The sequence below is a fragment of the Heloderma suspectum genome, chromosome 2 (assembly GCF_057233095.1).
Source record: "Heloderma suspectum isolate Gila_16-S chromosome 2, 16-S_ref, whole genome shotgun sequence".
NCBI classification, from domain to species: Eukaryota; Metazoa; Chordata; class Lepidosauria; order Squamata; family Helodermatidae; genus Heloderma; species Heloderma suspectum.
In genome coordinates, this window is record NC_139459.1 from 205,229,503 (window position 1) to 205,251,782 (window position 22,280).

Consider the following 22,280-nt stretch of genomic DNA (forward strand, 5'->3'; position numbering starts at 1 on the left):
AACTTAACTGATAATGGCAATGCTGTAGATGAACAGATCAACAAGCTGCACAATATAGTAGCTTACAAAACAATAAAACAAAACAATTAGCTCAATTAGTTAACCCCTTGGCTTCCAGATCTTAGCTGGCTTAAAAGCATTGTTCATCCTAATTCTACCAGTATTGTTCATAAAAGTTCTGTTATGTCTCAGCTAGTAAAACTGCTGCCCTCTATGCTCTAATAGCCCAACAAGAGGCTAAGTAATATGTATGTCACAAAAAGCTTTGTATAGTTATCAGAAATGCTATAATTGTAATGAAATTATGCATTTAAGGGGGGAATGTAGCAGCCATATCAGGGGTCAGACTAAGTAGCCTCATGCAGTCTCATGCTTCATGTTCTTGCTGATCTCTTTCTCCCTTGAATATATTGTTGTAAGCTGACGAGACACAGGAATTCCTTATCTTGTCAAAGGTCATACAGTTGTATATCTTGTTCTCTGCTGTTCTCTTCTGTTCTCTCCTTATCATGGCTACCCTATAACCCAGTTCTTGTATTATAAACAATAGTGCTAAGAGAAGAAATGTTAAGGATTGCAACCCCATGCGGGAGGGGGAGGAGGAGCCGTTTCATATGTGTCACAATGTCTATAAAACCAATGTGCTAATGTAAATCGGGGCTTCTGGCTCTTTGGAAACGATTCCAGCCTTAAGCCCGCGCGTTAAATAAAGAATCTCTTTTTCCTTCACTCCGTGGTCTCTCTGACTCTGGGTTCTGCAACACCAGCTCTGGCAGTTTTCATCTCCATCAGGAGCCAGTCGTTTGTAGAGCTAACTGGTCTTAATTGCCCATTCAGGACCAAGCCACCCCAAAATACTTTGCATGACAACAGGGATAGCTCACAACAGTATATCGTTGCTGGGAAAATCCATGTTCCCCAGCTACTGTGAAGATTGCAGCTAAGCTCAGAGGGAACAAGGAAGCCTGGGTGGTGGCAGTTGCTGTTTGATGATGTCAGCATCTCTGCCCATCAGAAAGTGTCAGCGCGGTGTCCCTGCGAGCCCTGGCTCCACTACACCACTAGATTAAGCCCACCTTCCTCCCACCCTCCACCCCCCTTTGTCTCCTCTAAATTCTTCTCTCACTAAGCTGGTTCCTTAAAGATAAAAACAAAAACACAGCCAACACTGGAGCTCTAGCTACACACATTCCTGTGTCATGGGAAGTTATAGCCCCAAATCAAAGTTCTGAACAGGGCTCCCAACAATTGTGTCATACTTGGAAACAAGAATCACCAGGAAACTGCAAAAGGGCTCTGCTATTTGCGTATGACTCTCTGGATGATCGGGAGGGCCACTCCTGCAGGTTGGCATCTTTTCTCTCAGCCAGCCCTGGGGTCCATCTGCAGCTCTTTCTGTCCCATCTCTTTGGAGGGAAGAGCTTGCGAACTGGACTGTATCCCCAACTGCCATGAACACCTCTCTGTAACCCTGTTAGAGTCTATCTTTCTGTTTTAATTGTGACACTGTGGATTTTAATCGAAAGCTGCTTTGGGAACTAATCTTGCCTGGAAAGTGAGATATAATAAGTAAATAAAGGTGCTGCATGTGCTCTCTGTTCAGCACTCATGACTAGCCCTGAAGTGCAGGAAATAAAAAGGTACCTCTTTAAAAACAAACAAAACCCACCCTTTTTTGGTGTGGACTGAAATGGCTATTCATGCCATTTTAATTGTGAAGCCCACATTGGGCAATCAGTTCCTGTAGCTTTCCATGTGGAATAGTGTGTTCCAGAATAAGAGCTATTCCCAAAGGCAGACTCAGGCTCCAAGTAAACATTGCTAGTTCCAACAGAGATGCAAAGGGCAATTTCCAGCTATAATAACCCTTAAAGCAAAGCATAACAGGCACAATCCACAGGGGTACTCACTTGGACACCTTTCTGGACTGCTGTTGCATTTGTTGGTTCAGATCATCTAACGGCTGCACTTTCCCATGACTCATTGCCGGGCACTTGGGTGAGAGCGTCGCAAACACCGGTGTGTTTAAACATCCCCGTTTCAAGAATCTGCTGAGGGACAAGGGCATCTGGGGCTTGGGCAGCAGCTTGGACTCAGAGCTCTGAGGGTGGTCGGAGCTGTGGCGGGTCCCAGATTCAGAGTCCAGTGAGATCTCAGTGCTTTCCGTGATGGAAGGAAAGGGATTATAGCCAGACCCATTGGCGCCCCAGTTCCTATCCATGACGGAGGTGCTGTCTAGGGCTACACTAATAGGTGAGGAGTTGCTAGTGCTGTTTGGTAAAGGGATGTGCCCAAGGCCTTGAAGAGGAAGAGCATGGCAGGAAGAAGGAAGAGTATTGGATGGAGATGGAGGATCAGAAGTCCCAGTGTAAACAGCCAGATGGGGAACTGGAGCAGTAAACTGGCATAGCTGCAGGAAAGAAAAGGAGAATATTTACAGCACAGAAAGTGGCATCAAATTCCCAGGGAGAAAACTGGGTTCCCAATGCACTCCTAGCTCTTGGCCACCTCATTATTTCCCCCGGAACTGTACTGTGCTGCTTCTGCCTCCAAAGCTATGGAGGTCCAATACAGATCTTGATCGAACCCCCATTGCTTACTTGTTTCTCTACATATCTATGTTCATAGACATGGCTACTGCTAGAAGTCACAAATACACACAAAAGGGGGTAAATTCTCCCTAATGAATACATCAGTAAATGTATATATAGAAGCTAGAGTTAAAAACCATTACAAATCTTGTATATAACAGAAACATACAAAATATTATTATGGTCCTAACACAATCTCAGCCACACTTACTGGGTATATCACTACTTCCAAACAAATATCTGAGCCATAATAAAACTGTGATGCCACTAAACATCAAAACCACAAGACTAAGAAGTCTTAGAACCAAATGTGTTTCAGTGTATTCCTCAGAAGAATAATATCACTCTGACAAATCAAGGAAAACAAGTCCAAACCTGACCTGATCTGCACCTCCTAGACCAGGAGTTGGCAACTTGTGGCCCTCCAGAAGTTGCTGGACCGCAACTCCCATCAGCCCTAGCCAGCATAGCCAAGAGTGAGGGACCGTGGGAGTTGCCCCTGTTGTGTAATTCCGTGCACATGAAATGTTAAAATTAAATCATTGGTTTGCCATTATTCTATAGGTTGCTCTGAAGAGGATAAATGAGTTTGGCCTTTTATACTTACATTTTAAAAAAATCTGTGTTTTTATACTTTTTAATGTGTTTTATTATTGGCTTTATCATTGGTTTTATTGTTTTTGCTTGTATTATGTATATCACACTGAAAGCTTCATATACATAATAAAAGCAAAAAGGGTAACTAAGACATTTAATAAAGGAATCTTTTAAAGAAAAAATAAAGAAATCTTTTAAAGAAAAATTACTGATTTAGTGTATGAATGTGTGTGGTGTGGCCATGATAACTCAAGAAAGAGTTGACAGATGTGAACCAAATTTGTATGAGGGACCTTTGTAGCACAAGGAAGAAATGATCCAGCCAAGCTACAATGGGAAGTTGGGGGAATTCAGATTTATTGGAATAGTTTGGGTATTTTTCCATGCTTATTTCCTTAATGCATGATCCAACTGACATGACATTTATTAGATCCCCAAACATTGGGGATCTACATCTACTGGTGTAAATTTTATTGAAAACACCCTCTGGAACTCATCTGAAAAACCTATATTCAAAACCCTGTATGATGAGAATAGGAACGTTATTATTTTATATGGGATTACCATTTATGCAAAACATATATACATTTCTATATAAGGAAGTCAAGTGGGGCCTACTCCAGATTTTAAAATGTTTTAATAGACAGTAAGGTGTTTCATAAATACATAAGTTGTTTTGCTATAATGGTGCAATGTATGTATCAAAATGCTGTAATTCACAAAAATACTTCCTTGTTTCCAAGGGTGGGGGGAGTCCAGTCTTTAATATTGACATTTATTTATCACAGTATTTTTAACTGTAAAATTATTTTTAAAGTGTTTAACTGTAAGCTTGGAGGGTCATAAAATATAGCTTTTCTGGGCAAATAAAAAATACAATGGTTTAATGCATCACAAATGGTGTGTTACCAGTGCAATTTATCAGCATGTGTGTCTTAGTAATCCTATGGCCGCTAGTTAGCAGCTAGATGGCCATAGGATATGTCAGTTTCCAGCAACTGACCTTGGGTAAGTTCCCGAAGAACCAACCCTCCCCCTGCCCCCATGCTGCCTCGCAGGCAGCTCAGAATGGCCCCATGCTCCACACTTGGAAGAGGAGTGCGGAGCGGCGAAAATGGGGTGTTCCGGGGGACATTCCGGGGTGGGGAAGGCGGAAATGCCGGTACAAAAAATCCTATGTGTTGTCCGGCAGCCACCTCCCTCGCTCCGCCTTCCCGCAGCTAGACAGCCGAAATTGGCTGTCTAGCCACAAATGCAGGGCAGCTGAAGTGCGGAGGGGACGATCCCCTCCGTGCTTCTCCTGCCCTGCATTGGATAGGCAGCCACCTCCAAGTTTGTAGGCAGCCGCTTATCCCCATAGGATTGCGTCCTTAGTTAATAGTCATTCTCTTCATCAAACTCATCAACCTTTGGAGCATCTGGCATGTTTACATACTCTACCACATCTTCTCACACTAGTCATTGCACCTACACATCTCAGAACATGGTAGACAACTGCATCATCTGGAGCCACTTCCCTACTTGCATGAGTACTTGATCAGGACTAGGATGGATACACCAGACTGGTATATAACTGCCCTCTTTATCCCTCCATCTGTACACAGTTGGGGATGGAAAACCTGGCTGTGGATCATCAGCATGGACCCAAAACATCGTCACATAATGTGTGCTCTTGTTAGGTGTGGCTGTAGAGTCAGTTGGAGATAGTGGGCTATTTGTCACTAGTACCAATGTAAATTACATTGCACTAGCATCAGCCACCTCTACCGTAATGTCAATAGTGTTACACCAGCAAATGCTATTGGCATTGTGCTAGAGGTAGCTCATGCTAGTGCAACATAATTTACATTAGTGCTAGTGTCCAATAGGATATTGCTTAGTTTCTCCCCTTCAGTAGGCTTCTGGGTAAACAGGTGCCAATAGTGTTCTGGTGTTTTTCTGTGTCGTGTGTTAGCTATAAAGTCTACATACAAATCTATGGGTAGGAGTGCACCCACAACAAGAGCACATTGGTGCCAGGTGAACGTATGTCCAACTCTCCTGTCACTCCCAATTGGGAAATCCAGTTATTTCCCCCAATATCTCCATGTCTGTTTTCATGCTCTACTCCTTGATCAGGACTGATGGAGCAGAAAGGAACGCCACTTTTGTTCTCCTAAAACTTGGCCAGATTCAAGAGTGTGTCAGGTGGGGTGTGCTGAAGCTCCTGCATCTCTGCACAGTACACTGGACTAGGTCATTCAGCCCATGAGACCGTGATACATCTTGGTTCTGTCTTATTTTGAAGGGAGGATGTTCCACGGAAGGACATTGTGGGGCATGGCACTGTAGTAGTAGGTCCACTCGTAGTGGCTCTCTCATAGATGTGCGATTACTGTACAAATCAAGAGTGAGGACTGACACCATGCTACTTGTTCTGAGGTACCATAAGCTGGTACATAACCATGTCTGTTATTTTTAAAAAATCTCTCCCCCACCACCTTTTCCTCCTTCTCCGCACATGCTGATAGGCAGCATGATAGGAAAGCAGCTGGGAGATGATTTCACCATAGGGCTGCTGCTGTAGCTTACTAACATGCTGCTTATCCTGAAGGAAACCCCAGTGGTTGCTGGGACATGTACTTTTCGTCAAGGCTGCTGCAATTGTGGAACTCATCCCTCTGCAGTGAATGAGCTTTGCTTCAGCATGTAAGAGGAGGGTGGCAACCTGGGTTTGTTGTGGGACTCAGAATCTGATGGATTTTTCTAAGCTCCTGCTGAGTAATGCCTCTGTCTGATGTGGGCTGCATCAGTGGGTGAGAATTTTGTTTCAGTTAGTTTTTGATACGCACTTACCAAAATGCACAAATTTCTTCATATTCAGGAAAGAACTTGTGGTTGTTCTTAAAAAAAAAAAATTGAATGTGGGAGAAACCCAGACTGACAGATTCATCCATCCAGGCCCAGGGCTTTTGAGAGCTTAGCTCTTAAGAGTTAAGAGTCTGGGTTTGAATCCATCTGTATTCAACCATGTTTGCAGTCCTCAATTAGTGTTGCTACCGCTTTTTTTCTGACAGGCTTATCTTTGACAGCTTTGTCTATCCCTAGCACAACCCCATTCATTTGTACATGCATTGGCTATTATTAGCATGGCAGTGTCTGGCTTGACAAACAGGTACCCAAATGAAGCATCGGCCCAGATGCACCCCTATGCCATCTCCTGGAAGATACTGTCCTGGAAGTGTGAGTGTATGATCTGGGATGGCTCAAAGCTTACTGTGGGGTTTACACCCCCAGTTCATCATTGATTTCTACATACATTGGCTATTACTGGTATGGCGGCACCATACTTGTTAGTCCTGAGCACAAAGCTTTGGCTCAATGCAATTAAATGCCGGCAGATAGGAGACCCTCTCCTGGAGTGGTAGGTGTATTATTTGGGGAGTCCCAAAGATTATCTGGGGTGCACAGTCCCAGTTCAAATAGAAAGTTTTGAGAAAGTTGTCCCTATTTATTTAATTTGTTTACAAGGCCAGTAAACCACAAAAATAGTAACATTAAAAATACCGAACCTACATGTTTTTCTCTAAAGAATCCACACAACACACTTCTGTAATAAAATAATGTTAACATTCCACGCACATGGAACCATAAACATGGAAATAACAGTGTCCACTATGATATAGAGACCAGAATGTAGTTATCCTTCAGATTTCTAACTTCTCCAGATTGTGCAATGCAGTTTTTCTCTCAAAAACTGTATCAAAATGCATATAAAATGTGCATTTTAGGATAAAATACATTTAGAAATTCATACTTTGACATAGAAAACATTTTGAAATGTGTATTTTATGAGAAAATGTATTTAAATATGAATTTCCAGGAGGATTTAAAATTGTGGAAATTATGAAATAGAGCAGACTTATGAACATATACAAAACTGACACAGACCAGAAACAGAGTGATCCATCCATCCCTAGTCAGTACAGAGAGCTGGATTTGGCCATATGTAAAGTAAGAATGAGACCCCTCAAAGACGGCTTTCTTTGTGCATTCTGTTCAGCCTCTGCCCTTCACCAGCCTTGTTCAGACTCTCACCTCTCCCAGAGCATTTCCTTGTCTAAAGGCTCATAAAATTTGGAGCCAGCCCTGCTTTAATACCCCACTCACACCTTTAACCAGTTACAAACACATAAGATGATCCATCCCATTGCTTATAATTGTTCTCAGAAGCTTTTGATGATGCCCTTGATTGAGGGTGTTTTTTTTAACCCATCTCCATTATGTGCTGCAGCCTGCTTTGTAGGTAATGACTGGTAACAGACTTCAATATGTATGAACAATAAACAACGGATGGATGGGTGCATGAATACTACGGATAGCGTAATGTTTCCATCCAGTGACTAGGTGTATGGCAGGAGTAAGGTACTACTACTACTGCAGCTGTGGGTTGCATCAATTCCCTCCATTCTTTACACAAGCTTGTGTTAAAATTGTAATCCCAAATGACCACAGAGTCTCACACAAAACCTTCTACTTCCCACCCCATCTCCAATGCAAGGCTACTGCAGATAGAATTATGCCAACCAGCCCATGGGATCTGGCTGTTTGATGTACAGACAAATCCAGCTCATCACCTTGTTTCACTTGAAAAAGAGTGTATGGGTGCAATCCTATGGGGATAGGAAGCCCTCTGAACTTGGAGGCGACTGCCTATCCAGTGCAGAGCAGGGCAGAAGCATGGAGGGGATAGTTCCTTCCGCATTCCTCCTTCCCTGCATTTGCGGCTAGACAGCCAATTTTGGCTGTCTAGCCACGGGAAGGCAGAGCGGGGGAGGAGGCTGCTGGACAACATATAGGATGTGTCGTACTAGCATTTCCACCGTCCCCACCCTGGAACATGCCCCCCCCCAATGTCATTTTGGTTGCTCTGCACTCCTCTTCCGAGTGCGGAGCTATTCCACGCTGCCTGCAAGGCAGCGCAGAAGGAGGTACAAGGTCGGTTCTCCAGGAACCGACCTCGGAGCGCAGGCTCCAAGGTCAGTTCCCGGAAACTGACATATCCTATGGCCGTCTAGCTGCTGACTAGTGGCCATAGGATTGCTTCCTCCATAACTCATTTGATTTTTTCATCCATTTCCACCAAGTGGTTTATTCCACTAAAGGCTTCTTTATTTCTTAGCTGCTTTTCTTGCATTATATGCAAGGTGACGTACAAAGTAAAAGGAGCACCCAAGAAACAATTAAAATGTACAACTAAATGTAAAGAAAAGCCAAGAAGCAGAATAAAATAGACATAAAAGCAAACTGCAGGATAAATAATTCCCATCCAAATCATGTACAGATAGCTAAAAGCTTTCTGTAATAAAAATAGTCACTGAAAAGGCTAAGAGAGGGGGCACACTAGACTTAATTTAACTTACCCTTATGTCTTCATTGTTTGTACTCAACCTTTGGCACATTCTAATACTTGTTTATGGACTTGAGCACGCTCTGGGAGAGAGCGCAGGACAGGAAGGCCTGGCGTGCTATGGTCCATGGGGTCACGCAGAGTCCGACACGACTGAACAACAACAACAAATATTTGTTTATATACTCATACTATTCTACTGAAAAATATGGACCTAGAAAGAAGTTATTTCACTTTGAGCTTCAACCTCACCTCATCTCTCTTACCAAGTCCTTAAACATTTTAAAATTAGCATTATTTGGGGGAATAGGATAACAAACATTTTCCTCTTCTTTTTCTTCTTTTCTCAATAACTGACAGTGCAATCCTATATACACTTTGCTGGGAGTAAGCCCCATTTAACGCAACTAGGTTTATTTCTGGGTAGACACATATGGGATACAACTTGGAAGAAGCAATCCTTTGTGGATAGACGGCCACCTCTGAACTTGGAGTTGACTGCTTATCCACTATATGGCGGGAGGAGTGCAGAGGCGATTGTCGTCTCTGTGCTCCAGCTGCCCTGCATTTGCGGCTAGATGGCCAATTTCAGCAGTCTAGCTGCAGTACATTGGAGTGGGGGATGGGGAGGCCAGATGACACATAGGAAGTGTTGCACCGGCACTTCCGCACCCCCGTCCCTCCCCAACCCCAGGAACACCCCCTTTTGCCCCACTCAGTGCTGCTGTTATGAGCACAGAGCGCAGGGATGATCCACGCCGCCTACAATGTGGCAGGGGAGGGGGTTCTCTGAGAACCAACCCCGGAACATGGACTCCGAGGTTGGTTCCTGGAAACTGACCAATCCTATGGCTATCTAGCCACTGTCTAGTGGCCATAGGATTGCGCTCTAAGCCAAGTATGTGAAAAATACATATCTCTGCACAGAAATACAAGAGGAGGAGCTTAGTAGCCCCATCGAGAGCATCTGGGTTGAAATAAATGGAGCAAAGAATAAAAGGAACCTGGTGGTCGGAGTCTACTATCGGCCACCCAATCAAGGAGAAGACAAGGATGAAACTTTTGAAAAGCAAATAGCCAATGTTTTAAGGAAGCATGATGTCGTAGTAATGGGGGACTTCAATTTCCTCGATATTTGTTGGGAGACAAATTCTGCAAAACATGGCCCCTCCAGGAAATTCCTGACTTGTGTGGCAGATAACTTCCTCCTACAGAAAGTAGAGGAAGGAACTAGAGGATCGGCTATCCTTGACTTGATCCTAACCAACAGAGATGACTTAGTGGATAAAGTAGCAGTTACAGGAACTCTGGGGGAAAGCGACCATGTTGTACTTGAGTTCTTGGTTCTAAGGGAACCAAAAGCCGAGTGTAGTCAAATGCGTACCCTGGATTTTAGGAAAGCTGATTTTCATAAACTCAGAACAATGATCAGTAAGGTCCCATGGCAAGCGATGCTAGCGAGAAAAGGAGTCCAAGATGGGTGGGAGCTTTTAAAAAAGGAAATTCTCAAGGCACAATCACAAGCAATTCCAACAAGAAGAAAAGGTGGAAGTCAACAGGAGAAGCCAATGTGGCTTCACAAAAAGCTTAGGGATGACCTGAAAACAAAGAAGGACACATATAGGAAGTGGAAAGAAGGCCAAGTAACAAAGGAAGAGTACAGGCAGATAGCACAGAATTGCAGGGATGGCGTCAGGAAGGCTAAAGCTGAGAATGAGCTGAGGTTAGCAAGGGATGTTAAAAACAACAAAAAGGCTTTCTTCAGCTACGTGCATAGTAAAAGGCAGAGGAAAGAAATGGTGGTTCAGCTATTAAATAAGGATGGCAAAACGATAACAGATGACAAAGAAAAGGCAGAGGTGCTCAATTCCTACTTTGGCTCAGTCTTCTCCCAAAAGAGAGTCTATGACCCCCCTGGCAAAGGCGAAGTACAGGCTGAAGGGGCAGGATTGCAGCTTGAGATCGACAGGCATATATGGTCAAGGAACACCTCATTACTTTGAATGAGTTCAAATCTCCAGGGCCAGATGAACTGCATCCTAGAGTCATAAAGGAACTGGCAGAAGAACTCTCAGAACCGCTGTCTATTCTCTTTGAGAAATCATGGAGGACGGGGGGAGTGCCAGATGACTGGAGGAGGGTAACGTTGTCCCTATCTTCAAAAAGGGTAAAAAGGAGGAACCTGGGAACTACAGACCAGTCAGTCTGACATCAATCCCTGGGAAAATTCTGGAGCAGATCATAAAGCAATCCATCTGGAAGCACCTTGACAACAATGCCGTGATTACTCGAAGCCAACATGGATTTGTCAAAAACAAGTCCTGCCAGACAAATCTGATCTCATTTTTTGATCAGGTAACCTCCCTTGTAGACCGTGGGAATGCTGTAGACATCATATACCTCGACTTCAGCAAAGCTTTCGACAAAGTGCCCCATGATATCCTGATGAGCAAACTAGCTCAAAGTGGGCTAGATGAAACAACGATCCGGTGGATCCACAGTTGGCTACAGAATCGGACTCAAAGAGTGCTTATCAATGGGACCTTCTCAAGCTGGGGAGAGGTAACGAGTGGGGTACCGCAGGGCTCAGTCCTGGGCCCAGTGCTCTTCAACATTTTTATGAATGACTTGGAGGAGGAGGTGCAGGGAATGCTGATCAAATTTGCAGATGACACAAAATTGGGCAGGATAGCTAATACTTTGGAAGACAGAAACAAAATTCAAAGTGATCTGGATAGACTGGAGCGCTGGGCAGAAAACAACAGAATGACATTTAATAGGGACAAATGCCAAGTTCTGCATCTAGGAAAAAGAAACCAAATGCACAGTTACAAGATGGGGGATACGTGGCTCAACCACACTAGAAGCGAGAAGGATCTTGGAATTGTTGTCGATCACAAGCTGAATATGAGCTGACAATGTGATGTGGCTGCAAAAAAGGCAAATGCTATTTTGGGCTGCATTCATAGAAGCATCGCTTCCAAATCCCAGGAAGTACTAGTTCCCCTCTAGTCAGCACTGGTTAGGCCTCATTTGGAGTACTGTGTCCAGTTCTGGGCACCACACTTGAAGAAGGATGCAGACAAGCTGGAGAGGGTTCAGAGGAGGGCAACAAAGATGATCAGGGGACTGGAAACAAAGCCCTATGAAGAGAGACTGAAAGAACTGGGCATGTTTAGCCTTGAGAAGAGAAGACTGAGGGGAGATATGATAGCATTCTTCAAGTACTTGAAAGGTTTGTCACAGAGAAGAAGGCCAGGATCTCTTCTTGATCATCCCAGAGTGCAGGACACGGAATAATGGGCTCAAGTGACAGGAAGCCAGATTCCGGCTGAACATCAGGAAAAACTTCCTTACTGTAAGAGCAATACGATAATGGAACCAATTACCTGGGGAGGTAGTGGGCTCTCCCACACTGGAGGCCTTCAAGACGAGGCTGGACAGCCATTTGTCAGGGATGCTCTGACTTGGATTCCTGCATTGAGCAGGGGGTTGGACTCGATGGCCTTGTAGGCCCCTTCCAACCCTACTATTCTATGATTCTATGATAAGTAAATTCAATATCAAATGGCAAAGCCAAACCAGTTGATGTTGTTGTCCTGCTAGTGGGGAGAACTCATGAAGACAAATGGGATGAAAATATAGGGGAGGGGGAGATGGATCATACACACTGTTACTAAAGGTCATGATAGAGAAAGCAATGTAATTCCACAAGTCATGTTGATGCAAACTAGCAGGAAGAGATGTCTGACATATATCCAGAGATGATACAAAAATCTTCAGAGTTGGAGAGGAATTTAGAAGTTTAACTGAAATAAATTCTCATAAAATGGTTTTATTACTTTTCTCTTATAGGATATATGTTCTGGATTTGTTTGCTTTATAAAAATTAGATACGTTTTGCTTATACTGTTCCATGTAATTTTAAGTTATGGCTTGTTTTGAAATTGTTTGTGAATATCAATTAAACTGATAGAAATGCAATAGAAATATTTTAACATGTCTATTATTTTCACTGGATGTCCTTGACTTCTTGTATTCTGAAGAACAAATAGCATCTCACAGTCAATCTCTTTCTCCAAACTCATAATTTTATAAAGCTTTAACACTGCATTTTAAGTCATCCTTTTTTCTAAGCTAAAAAAGAAGGGCTGCATTGTTTAATTGGCAATTGATTGGCAATTGATTACTGTATTGAACAACAGTTTATACCATGCAAGCCTGCCTGCCTGCCTATTAAGATCTTCTGAGACCTTTTTCCCAAGTCTTTTCTACATGAGACTTTTAATCTGCCACTTTACTGAGGCTTCTGCTTCCAGATTCTTTGTGGGAAGATCTGCTCCTTTACAGGTTTTTTTTTTCCTGGGGGGTTTCTTTCTCCGTCTTTCTATATGTCCCATTACACAACCATTAGGTGGCACTGTGGTATAGTAGAATTGCACAAATACACCAGGGATTCATGCCACCATTCACGGAAATACCAGACTTTTTACTTGTTAGGGAAAAAACCCCTATAATGGTTGCAAACAACGGGAGAGGCCCTGGAGGAGGAGGATGTTGTGTAAAGCATCCGCAAACTATCCTGAGTGAGGAATCACGAGCACATAATAAATGCCTTGTGTAGAAACAATCCAAATGCCACCACCTGGTGATAGGATGCAGGGCGCTCCCAGTGAGAGGGCCTTTTCAGTGGTGGCACCTCATCTTTGGAACTCCCTCCACAGATAGATCTGGGGGGGGATGCCTTCAGGGCTAGTCCAAGACATTTAACAATCTGAAGTGAAAGACGACACCCCCTCTCCCATTCCACATACAGAAGCTGATTGGACTGCCAACTGAATCTTACTTTAGTGTTGGTGATGGGATAGCAACCTCCACTACATCTGAGGGCAGCAGGCCAGTTTTTACACGGACTGGGTCCAGCCATGTGGGATTCTCAGGTGTGTTCTCCCACACAGGTGAACTGCTGGATAGCTCAGGAGGAGCCAGGGGACTGTCACTGCTGTCCCCCAGAATCTGCTGCCTGAGGTGGTTCCCTCAGCCTGCCTGGTAGGGTCAGCCCTGGCCTTCTTTGATCTCATTTAGGCATCAAGTCAAACCATTCTGTTTAACAAGATGTTTCTTTTAATTGAACTCTGCTTTATTATATTAGTGTGTGGGGGAGCGTTATTGTTGTCTGGATTGCTTGCTTGTTTTGTGTTATTGTAACTTAATGGTTTAATTTCATTATTTAACTTTTGCATTGAATACACTGTGGAAAAATAACTCACAAATACTTAAAATACATGCATACCATGGGAAATTAGGAGATGAAGGATGTATAGAAAAAGCTGACAGATATATTCCATCAAGCAATGAGAAAACAGTGTGATCTTGCACAGTCACTACTTTGTGATCATTAACAACAATAATTTTTCAATTATGAATTAGGGTGACATTTAGGCAGACCCACCTTAGGAAACAGATCCAAGTAATATCTTGTTTTTTTGAAGTCGTGTGTGTGTGTGTTTACCTTTGCTTACCATAAGACTGTGGACTAGAGGAACATGTAATGATAGAGTTAAAATCTGCTTCCTTTCAAAAGGTCTACACTTCCTTAGGAAAAGATCTCATTGATCTTAATGGGATTAACTCCTAAGTTAAGGTGTTTGTATTTAGGATCAGAATTTAAATGAACTTCTGGAAAGAATAGTACTGATATTGCTATAACTATAGCTAGGGGAAGGACCTCATTAAACCATTTAACTACATTTTTAGAAGGTGGCACCTTGTGATCAAAGCAAAATTTAATGCTGATATGCTAAGTAGATATCTACTTCTCTTAAAACTATGCCTTTTCAAGTTTTCTTGAAACATTTCACCTTAAGGATCCACATATATACCATTTTAATCACTGATTAAAACCAAAGTGATAAAGGCAAAAGCATGAACAAAATAAAGACATGTGGAAAGGAGACAAAGACATGGCAGACAAGCACAATTATTGGTTTTACTTTCTAGTTTTATTTGAGAAGAGGAAATAAAGGAAATGTGACAAATCTAGGTGGTAAAGAGCAGCATTCTGAAATTCCTGTGGCAGCCCATCACCTATCAATTAACAAGATGTAAAACCCAATCTATCTTGGGCATTTAACAGAAAATGAAACGCAATGATACCATACATGCACACTGACATGTTTTCATGTGGAAAGAACCACATTTTTGAAGATAGCACGGCATTAGAGGCAAACAACAGGTTTACAGCTATGTTAATTCTCTGGTCCGCCAGTTTTCAAACTTTATACCTTGAGTGAACCCTTTCCACATTGACTAGTCTGCTGAAGAACTCCTGTTCATTGCAGAGGATTCTGGGATATATTCTCGGACACACCATGTTGGCCCTACAGTCATCCCACATGATGTTTTAGACTTCAGCTCCAGCCAGAATGGCCAGTGGTCAGGAATGCTGGGAGTTGTGGTGCAGAACATCTGGAGGGCACTAGGTTGGGGAAGGCTGGCCTAGAATATACCCAGCACTGTCTTGCCATGGTACATTGCATGGGAAAGTCAACAGTGATGGGCAAATGGTCTTTCAAGGAATCTTAACTGCCACTGCTGGAACTACGGAGCTGAAGGGAAGATTCTGGCCTCTACCATTGGTCAGGGGACCTAGGGCCAGGTTGCACCCCCTGCTTCCCCATGACAGGGGAGAGACAGGCCGGGCTCCATCCACTGGCCAAAGGAGGAGTGGCTGTGGGGAGTGTGCTTTCCCCATCTCTGCCAGCAAGAATGCTCAGCTCCAGCCGCCTTCCATCCAGGGCATATCTCTTTTGAATGCTGAATTTTTGTTGCTGTTTTTAAATACTTTTAATGTGCAATACTTTTTAATGTGTTTTATTATGTGGTTTTAAAATTGGTTTTACTTTTGCTTTTGTTATGTACGTCACTTGAGCTTTAGCTATAGGGCGGCTCATACATTGAATAAATGAATGAATGACTGTAGAATTGATGGGATACATACACTGGCCTTTACCACAGCCCTGGGGAGCAAGGGGTGCTGGGTTGTGTGGGTTTGCAGTTTTTGTATATTTTTATAATCTACTCTAAACCCTCTTGGGAATTATTCAATAAAAAGACAAAGATATACATCTTCTAAATAAATAACTTATAATTGAAGAACCCCTGATAAGCTTTGGGTCCCCCCTCAGGGTCCCCCAGAACACAGTCTTAAAGCCACAGCATTAGTCTATTCTGTAGTTTCCATGTTGGCCTTGATAAAGAGGGAGACAGAATATTTTAATGAACTAATCTCCATAGTTACATTTTCAAACCTGAGAGCTTCACTGAGCGCTGCTTAAAATTATAGCAATGCTCCTTGCCTACATTTAGACTTCTTTGATCTAATAGAAGTTATCACTCCTAAACGGTTTTAAGGTCACATTCTTGGTATTTTCTCATGGCCTTTTTGGCATTGGTATTCTAACTCTACCTCTATTACAGTGATTCCCAAAGCTTTTGGGGTATTTTACAAGAGAGAATGAAATGCAATAACAAAGAGGACAGAACTGCAAGCAAACCCAAACAGGGATGGATCAAATGATAGAGATAGGAACTATACAGCTGAAATAACCTGATGGAAAAATAGGTGGCTTGGAGCTAGCCTACTGAGAATGTACATGATCCCAGATTCTATTCAGTGGCTCATAAGCTCCTGGACTATTGAAATACTTCTTGAGGCCCACTTACTAGATAATAATTAAAAATGAAGAAATGGTGGCTTTCCAGAAATTGATGGATTCCAACTCCCAGTAGTCCCAGCTAGCACTGTTTGATGATGGGAGTTACAGTCCAACATCTAGAGGGCCACCAGTTCACCACCCTGATTGAAGTGCAAGATTGATGCCATCAGTCATAATTTTTCTTGGCCTTCTGACTTTACTATAATGGTGGCAAGAGAGGGTACATTTGTTTTAACACATCCAATCAGTACAACTCAGAGGGCTTTGACCTGTGCTTGTTCCCAGTTCACATGGCAGTCAAGAATAGGTGTGCTACTGGCATGGGCTGTACATCCCATTCATCTGGCTTTCCATATTTAATGAAAGTGTGTATCCAGAGAAAAAGACACCTGCCTGGAAGACAACGCCCAGCTCCGGACTTCCAGCTGACATTTAAAAAGGCTGCAAAGCTAGAAAGGATATAAAAGGTGTTAATCTATCTCAGCTTTGTCCCCCAGGGTTTTCTGTAGAACAGCAGGCTAGACCTGGGGGACAGGGGGGCGGGGTTGCAGTGGTCTATCATGATACTATCCCTCTCAACCAGGTGCCCTGGTCCACAGTCTACTGGGTTTGAGTGTGTATACTTAAAAGTGGGAGCTCGGGACAGAATAGGGATTCTGTTGGTGTACCGCCCACCCTGCTGCCCAACAGTCTCCCTTCCTGAGCTAGCCGGGGTGATCTCAGCGGTGGTGATGGAGTCCCCTCGGCTTGTTTTGCCGGGAAACTTCAACATCTATGCTGAGGCTGTCCTTTCGGGAGTGGCTCAGGACTTCATGTCCTCCATGATGACCATGGGTCTGTCCCAAGTGGTTTCTGGCTCCACTCATATAGCAGGTCACACTCTAGACCTAGGTTTCTATGCTGAACTGGATGATGGTGATCTGGGTGTGGAGGAACTTTCTGTTGTTCCGTTGCCATGGACAGATCACTACCTGGTGGGGTTTAGACTCACTGGAACTCAGTGCCTCTGCATGGGTGGGGGACCGATCAAGCTGGTCCGCCCCAGGAGGCTGATGGATCCGGATGGTTTCCTGACGGCTCTCGGAAATTTTCCTGCTGCCTCAGCAGGCGATTCTGTCGAAGCCCTGACTGATCTCCGGAATACAGAAATGGCTAGCGCGGTGGACACAATCGCTCCTGAGCGTCCCCTCTCACGGAGTGGAGCCAGACCAGCACCCTGGTTCTCTAGGGAACAGGTGGTGACAAAGCAAATGAGACGGAGACTAGAACGACATTGGTGGAAAACTCGGAACGAGTCGGATCAAACATGGGCTAGAGCTTATTTGAAAGCCTACTCTGTGGCAGTCTTTCTTTTCTGCCACCACTGCATCTGCAGGGAGCCAGCCAGCAGAGCTGTTCCGAGTGGCCAGGGGCCTTTCTACATCCTGACCCATACAATAAAAATTCTGACCACTTGACAACCTGCTGTGAACAATTCGCCCAGCATTTTGCTGATAAAATTGCTCGGATCCGTTCTGACTTGGATGCTGTAGTTAACGCAGATCCTGTGGATAGGGATGTACGAAAGTTCCGCCACGGATCTTGGGGAGGCCGAATGCCAGCGCATTTGGCCCCCCGAAATCGGTGGCGGAACGGCCCGCCCCCCCCACGCCCCCCCCCCGGGACGGGACTTACCTGGGGCGGATCTTCCTGGTGGCGGCGGCTGCTGATCTTCCGACTGGCTGCCGCCGCCGCCGCCATTCCCAAGTTAAAAAAAAAAAACACGTGATAGTCTATGTAAACATTTATGTAGCCTATCACGGCTAAATTTTAAAGAACACCGTGATAGGCTACGTAAATGTTTACGTAGCCTATCACTACTGATTAAAAAAAACCAACAACACGCGCGCGTACACAAATGGCGGCGCTCATGGGCGCTGCCATTCGCGTTCCTTATTTTGGCATGTCTAGTCTACGTAAACATTTACGTAGACTACGGCGAAAATAAGGGAAAGCAAATAGCATAGCATCTACGCTATTTGCGTTCCCTTTATTTTCGCTGTAGTCTACGTAAATGTTTACATAGACTAGATATGCCAAAATAAGGAACACAAATGGCGGCGCCCATGGGTGCCGCCATTTGCGTACGCGCATGTGTTTTTTTTAATCACCCATGATAGGCTATGTAAACATTTACGTAGCCTATCACGGCTGACTGCAGGGACGCAAAAGGCGGCGGCTATGGCCGCCGCCATTTGTGTCCCTGCTAGCCAGCGGCCGGATGTCCGGCTGCTGGCGGAGCTGGCTGGCGGCTTCGCAGAATTACTGCGGAGCGGAGCTGGCCGGCCAGAATTCGGGGTGGGGAGGGATGGAGCGCCTCCCCCCCCGGCCAGAATTTCGGGGGGGAGGGACGGAGCGCCTCCCCCCCAGCATCAGCATAACCCACAAACAGGTAAGTGACTTTCGTACATCCCTACCTGTGGATGTCACTTTGGCTCCTGCTTGTTCAGTGTCGATGGATTCTTTTCAAATTGTGCAGCCCGAGGATGTGGACAGGATCCTTGGAGCAGTGAGAGCCACCACCTGTATGCTGGATCCTTGCCCCTCCTGGCTTATTAAAGAGGCCAGAGGAGGACTGGCTGAGTGGGTAATGGGAGTGGTTAATGCCTCTTTGGAACAAGGTATTGTTCCATTATGCTTAAAAGAGGCAGCTGTGAGACCTCTGTTGAAGAAGCCTTCCCTGAATCCCACCATACTAGATAACTATCATCCAGTCTTTAATGTACCATTTTGGGGCAAGGTATTAGAGCATGTGGTGACCTCCCAGCTCCAGGGGTTCCTGGATGAAATGGATTATCTTGATCCATTTCAATCTGGTTTCAGGCCTGGGTATGGGACGGAGACAGCTTTGGTCGCCTTGGTGGATGACCTATGCCAGGAACCGGACAGGAGAAGTGTGTCCCTTTTAGTTCTGCTGGACCTCTCAGTGGCATTCGATACCATCGACCATGGTATTCTAGGATGCCTTGCTGGGATGGGACTTGGGAGTACTGTTTTACAGTGGCTCCATTCCTTCCTAGCGGGGTGAACTCAGAAGGTGGTGCTGGGGGATGCCTGTTCAACTCCGTGGCCGTTAGCTTGTGGGGTCCCCCATGCTATTTAATATCTACACGAAACCGCTGGGAGAGGTTTCCAGAGGTTGTCCGGAGTTTTGGAGTTCGGTGCCACCAATATGCTGATAACACCCAGCTCTACTACTCCTGTCCACCAGATTCCAAGGAAGCTGTTTCTGTCCTTAACCAGGGATTGGCATCAGTAATGGACTGGATGAGGGAGAACAAATTTAAACTTAATCCAGGCAAGACAGAGTTGCTCCTGGTCAGTCAAAAGGCAGATCAGGGAATAGGGATTCAGCCTGTGTTGGATGGGGTTGCACTCCCCCTGAAGACTCAGGTTCGCAGTCTGGGGGTGCTCCTGGATTCAGCCCTAAGCCTAGATGCTCAGGTTTCAGCGGTGGCCAGGAGTGCTTTTGCACCGTTAAAACTAGTGCGCAACTGCGCCTGTTCCTGGAGATGTCTGATTTGGCCACGGTGACACATGCCTTAGTTACATCCCGTTTGGATTACTGCAACGTGCTGTACGTGAGGCTGCCTATGAACAGTGTTCAGAAACTGCAGTTGGTTCAAAGAGCTGCTGCTGTACTGTTGACTGGGGCTGGTTACAGGGAGCATACAACTCCCTTGTTAAAACAGCTTCACTGGCTTCCAGTCTGTTTCTGGGCACAATTCAAAGTGCTGGCTATGACCTATAAAGCCCTATACAGCTCTAGTCCAGGTTATCTGAAAGACCGTATCCTCCCTTATGAAACTGCCCATGTCCTGAGATCTGCTGGGGAGGCCCTTCTCTCAGTCCCACCACTGTCACTGGCACGTTTGGTGGGAACCCAGGAGAAGGCTTTCTCGGTGGCTGCCCCACAGCTGTGGAATACCCTTCCCAGGGAGGCTAGGATGGCTCCCTCCTTGATGTGTTTCCGGAGGCAGACTAAAACATTCTTGTTCCAGCAGGCCTTTGGGACATAGTTGGAACCTGGGGGTAAGCTGCTAAAATGCTGTTTTAAAATGCTGTTTTAATGTTTTAATATAATTTTAATTGTATTGTTGTTTAATTTATATTTTAACTTTTGTATATTTTCATATGTTTTAATTGTATATGTTTTAATTTTTGTAAGCCACCTTCTGTCCCAGTACTTGGAAAAAGGCGGGAAATAAATAAATAAATAAATGGAGTGCGCTCTCAAGGACACTGACCTCAAGATGAAACCTACTCCTTGCATTACACTCTCCAGTCAGGTCTGCTACCAAACCTTCCATCTCCATGTTGACATTGCTGTTCCCACTGACAAATACATTCAGGGTCTATTCTCACCACAGCAGCAACATGACCTGGGCAGAGCCAACCCAGTCTGCAGTAAGCAAGTCATGTAGCACACAGCACCATGAAGTCAATGCTTATTGAATTGCTTGTCAGAACAGGTCATATGGCTACTGTGTAGTTCTACAAGTATGTTAGAAAAAATATCTTCCTATACAGTAAATCACCTGTCCCATTGCTTTGTATTCCACCAAATCCATGTTTCCCCACATACTCCCTAAGAGATTAAGTCCCCCACTTTGGGAAACTTTCCTGCAATGAAAGGCAAACGTGACTAGGAACTGGGTGGAGGATGTTGATGTTCTCCACTAATCAGCATATCCTTTTATACAAAATAAAGTAACTCCTGCAGAACCCAAAGGATCGATAAAGGGCTTTCCTTAAAATAAGGGACATCTGGCAATCCTCTCTATGACCAAGCTATACCCCTGCCAGTTGATACTCATACCCTGGCTAAAATGAACCAGCAGATGCCTTCAATTGCTTAGGAAATTTGGGATTTATGTCCCATAGACAGGAAGACATCCTTTTATTGCATGTTAACTAATCTGGATCAGCTGCAACCCCTCGGTTCCATACTTAAACAAATACTGATTACATTCCCTACCTCATCCACAAGCATATTCTGAAAAGGGGAAATAATCTACCCTTTCTTAATATTTAACCACTCTAATTGTGAATATGATAAGGTGGTTAAAGGGCATTCACAACAGGTAACCACCCTGTGTTAAATAATCCGGAGTATGCAACCTTATTTAGGATTCTCCCTCCACAGTGTCTCTATACTATCACAGTCCCTGAACTGTTCTCCTCCAACTGAGCAAAAACCTCCAGGCAATGACCAGATGCAATATAGCTGGAAACTTGATTCCATTCAGCCTAGTGCCTCACAGCACATTTTTTTCAGCCCTTTGCCTCCATTGCTTGTAGGCAGTGAGAGAAGAGGCAGCCAGTTGCCATGGTATCTAGACTTCTGAATTTTTAGAACTGGGAGGGATGTTTCAGGCAGTTTATAGAAAACATTGTTTCCTTGGCTTGTAAAATGAGCCCATTTGATATGGGGAAAAATGCGATGCTCACAAGGCGACTCTTTTGCCATCTGTGTTCTATGATTCTATCAATGGCTTATGAAGTGACAGCACTCCGGATGCCATGGCAACAGCATGCTGTGGAGGGAGGGAGGGAGGGAGAAATCAGAAATGGGTCACTACTGATGAAGCACCACTGCCACCTGCAGGCAGGGGGAAGAAAATGCAACCCTACATTCAGCTGGCATCCTCATTATTCTGTTTGGTCTTTCTCCTGCAATGTGCTTTACAGCATCTGGGCCCTACTTAGCGGGTGGAGCCTCCTGTTTGAGCTGGCTTCTACGATCCAGCTTGCTCATAACCTGGGTGATGTCCACATTGGTCGCCGCTTCTTTAGCCTTGGTTTCTTCCTCCAGTTGCCTCAAGATGACAGGGCTGGGGCTGGAGCGGAAGTGTTTGCGAGCGAACGGATTATTAGAGCTAAAAGGAAACAGAGGGCAAGAAAAAACAGAGGGTTACTATGGATGACAATAAGTGGCAAATGGTG

At 44.5% G+C, this 22,280-nt stretch overlaps 1 protein-coding gene across 1 annotated transcript in view; it reads right to left on the bottom strand.

Annotated features, from left to right (window-relative positions):
- RGS9 (regulator of G protein signaling 9) overlaps window positions 1-22,280 on the bottom strand; it is a 97,846-nt gene that overhangs the window by 8,920 nt on the left and 66,646 nt on the right. Inside the window, exons 19-20 of the mRNA XM_084837497.1 lie at window positions 22,096-22,213; window positions 1,911-2,410 (exon numbers count right to left, since the gene is read on the bottom strand). Coding sequence (XP_084693623.1) covers window positions 1,911-2,410; window positions 22,096-22,213 — 618 coding nt within the window. The remainder of the gene's footprint in view (window positions 1-1,910; window positions 2,411-22,095; window positions 22,214-22,280) is intronic.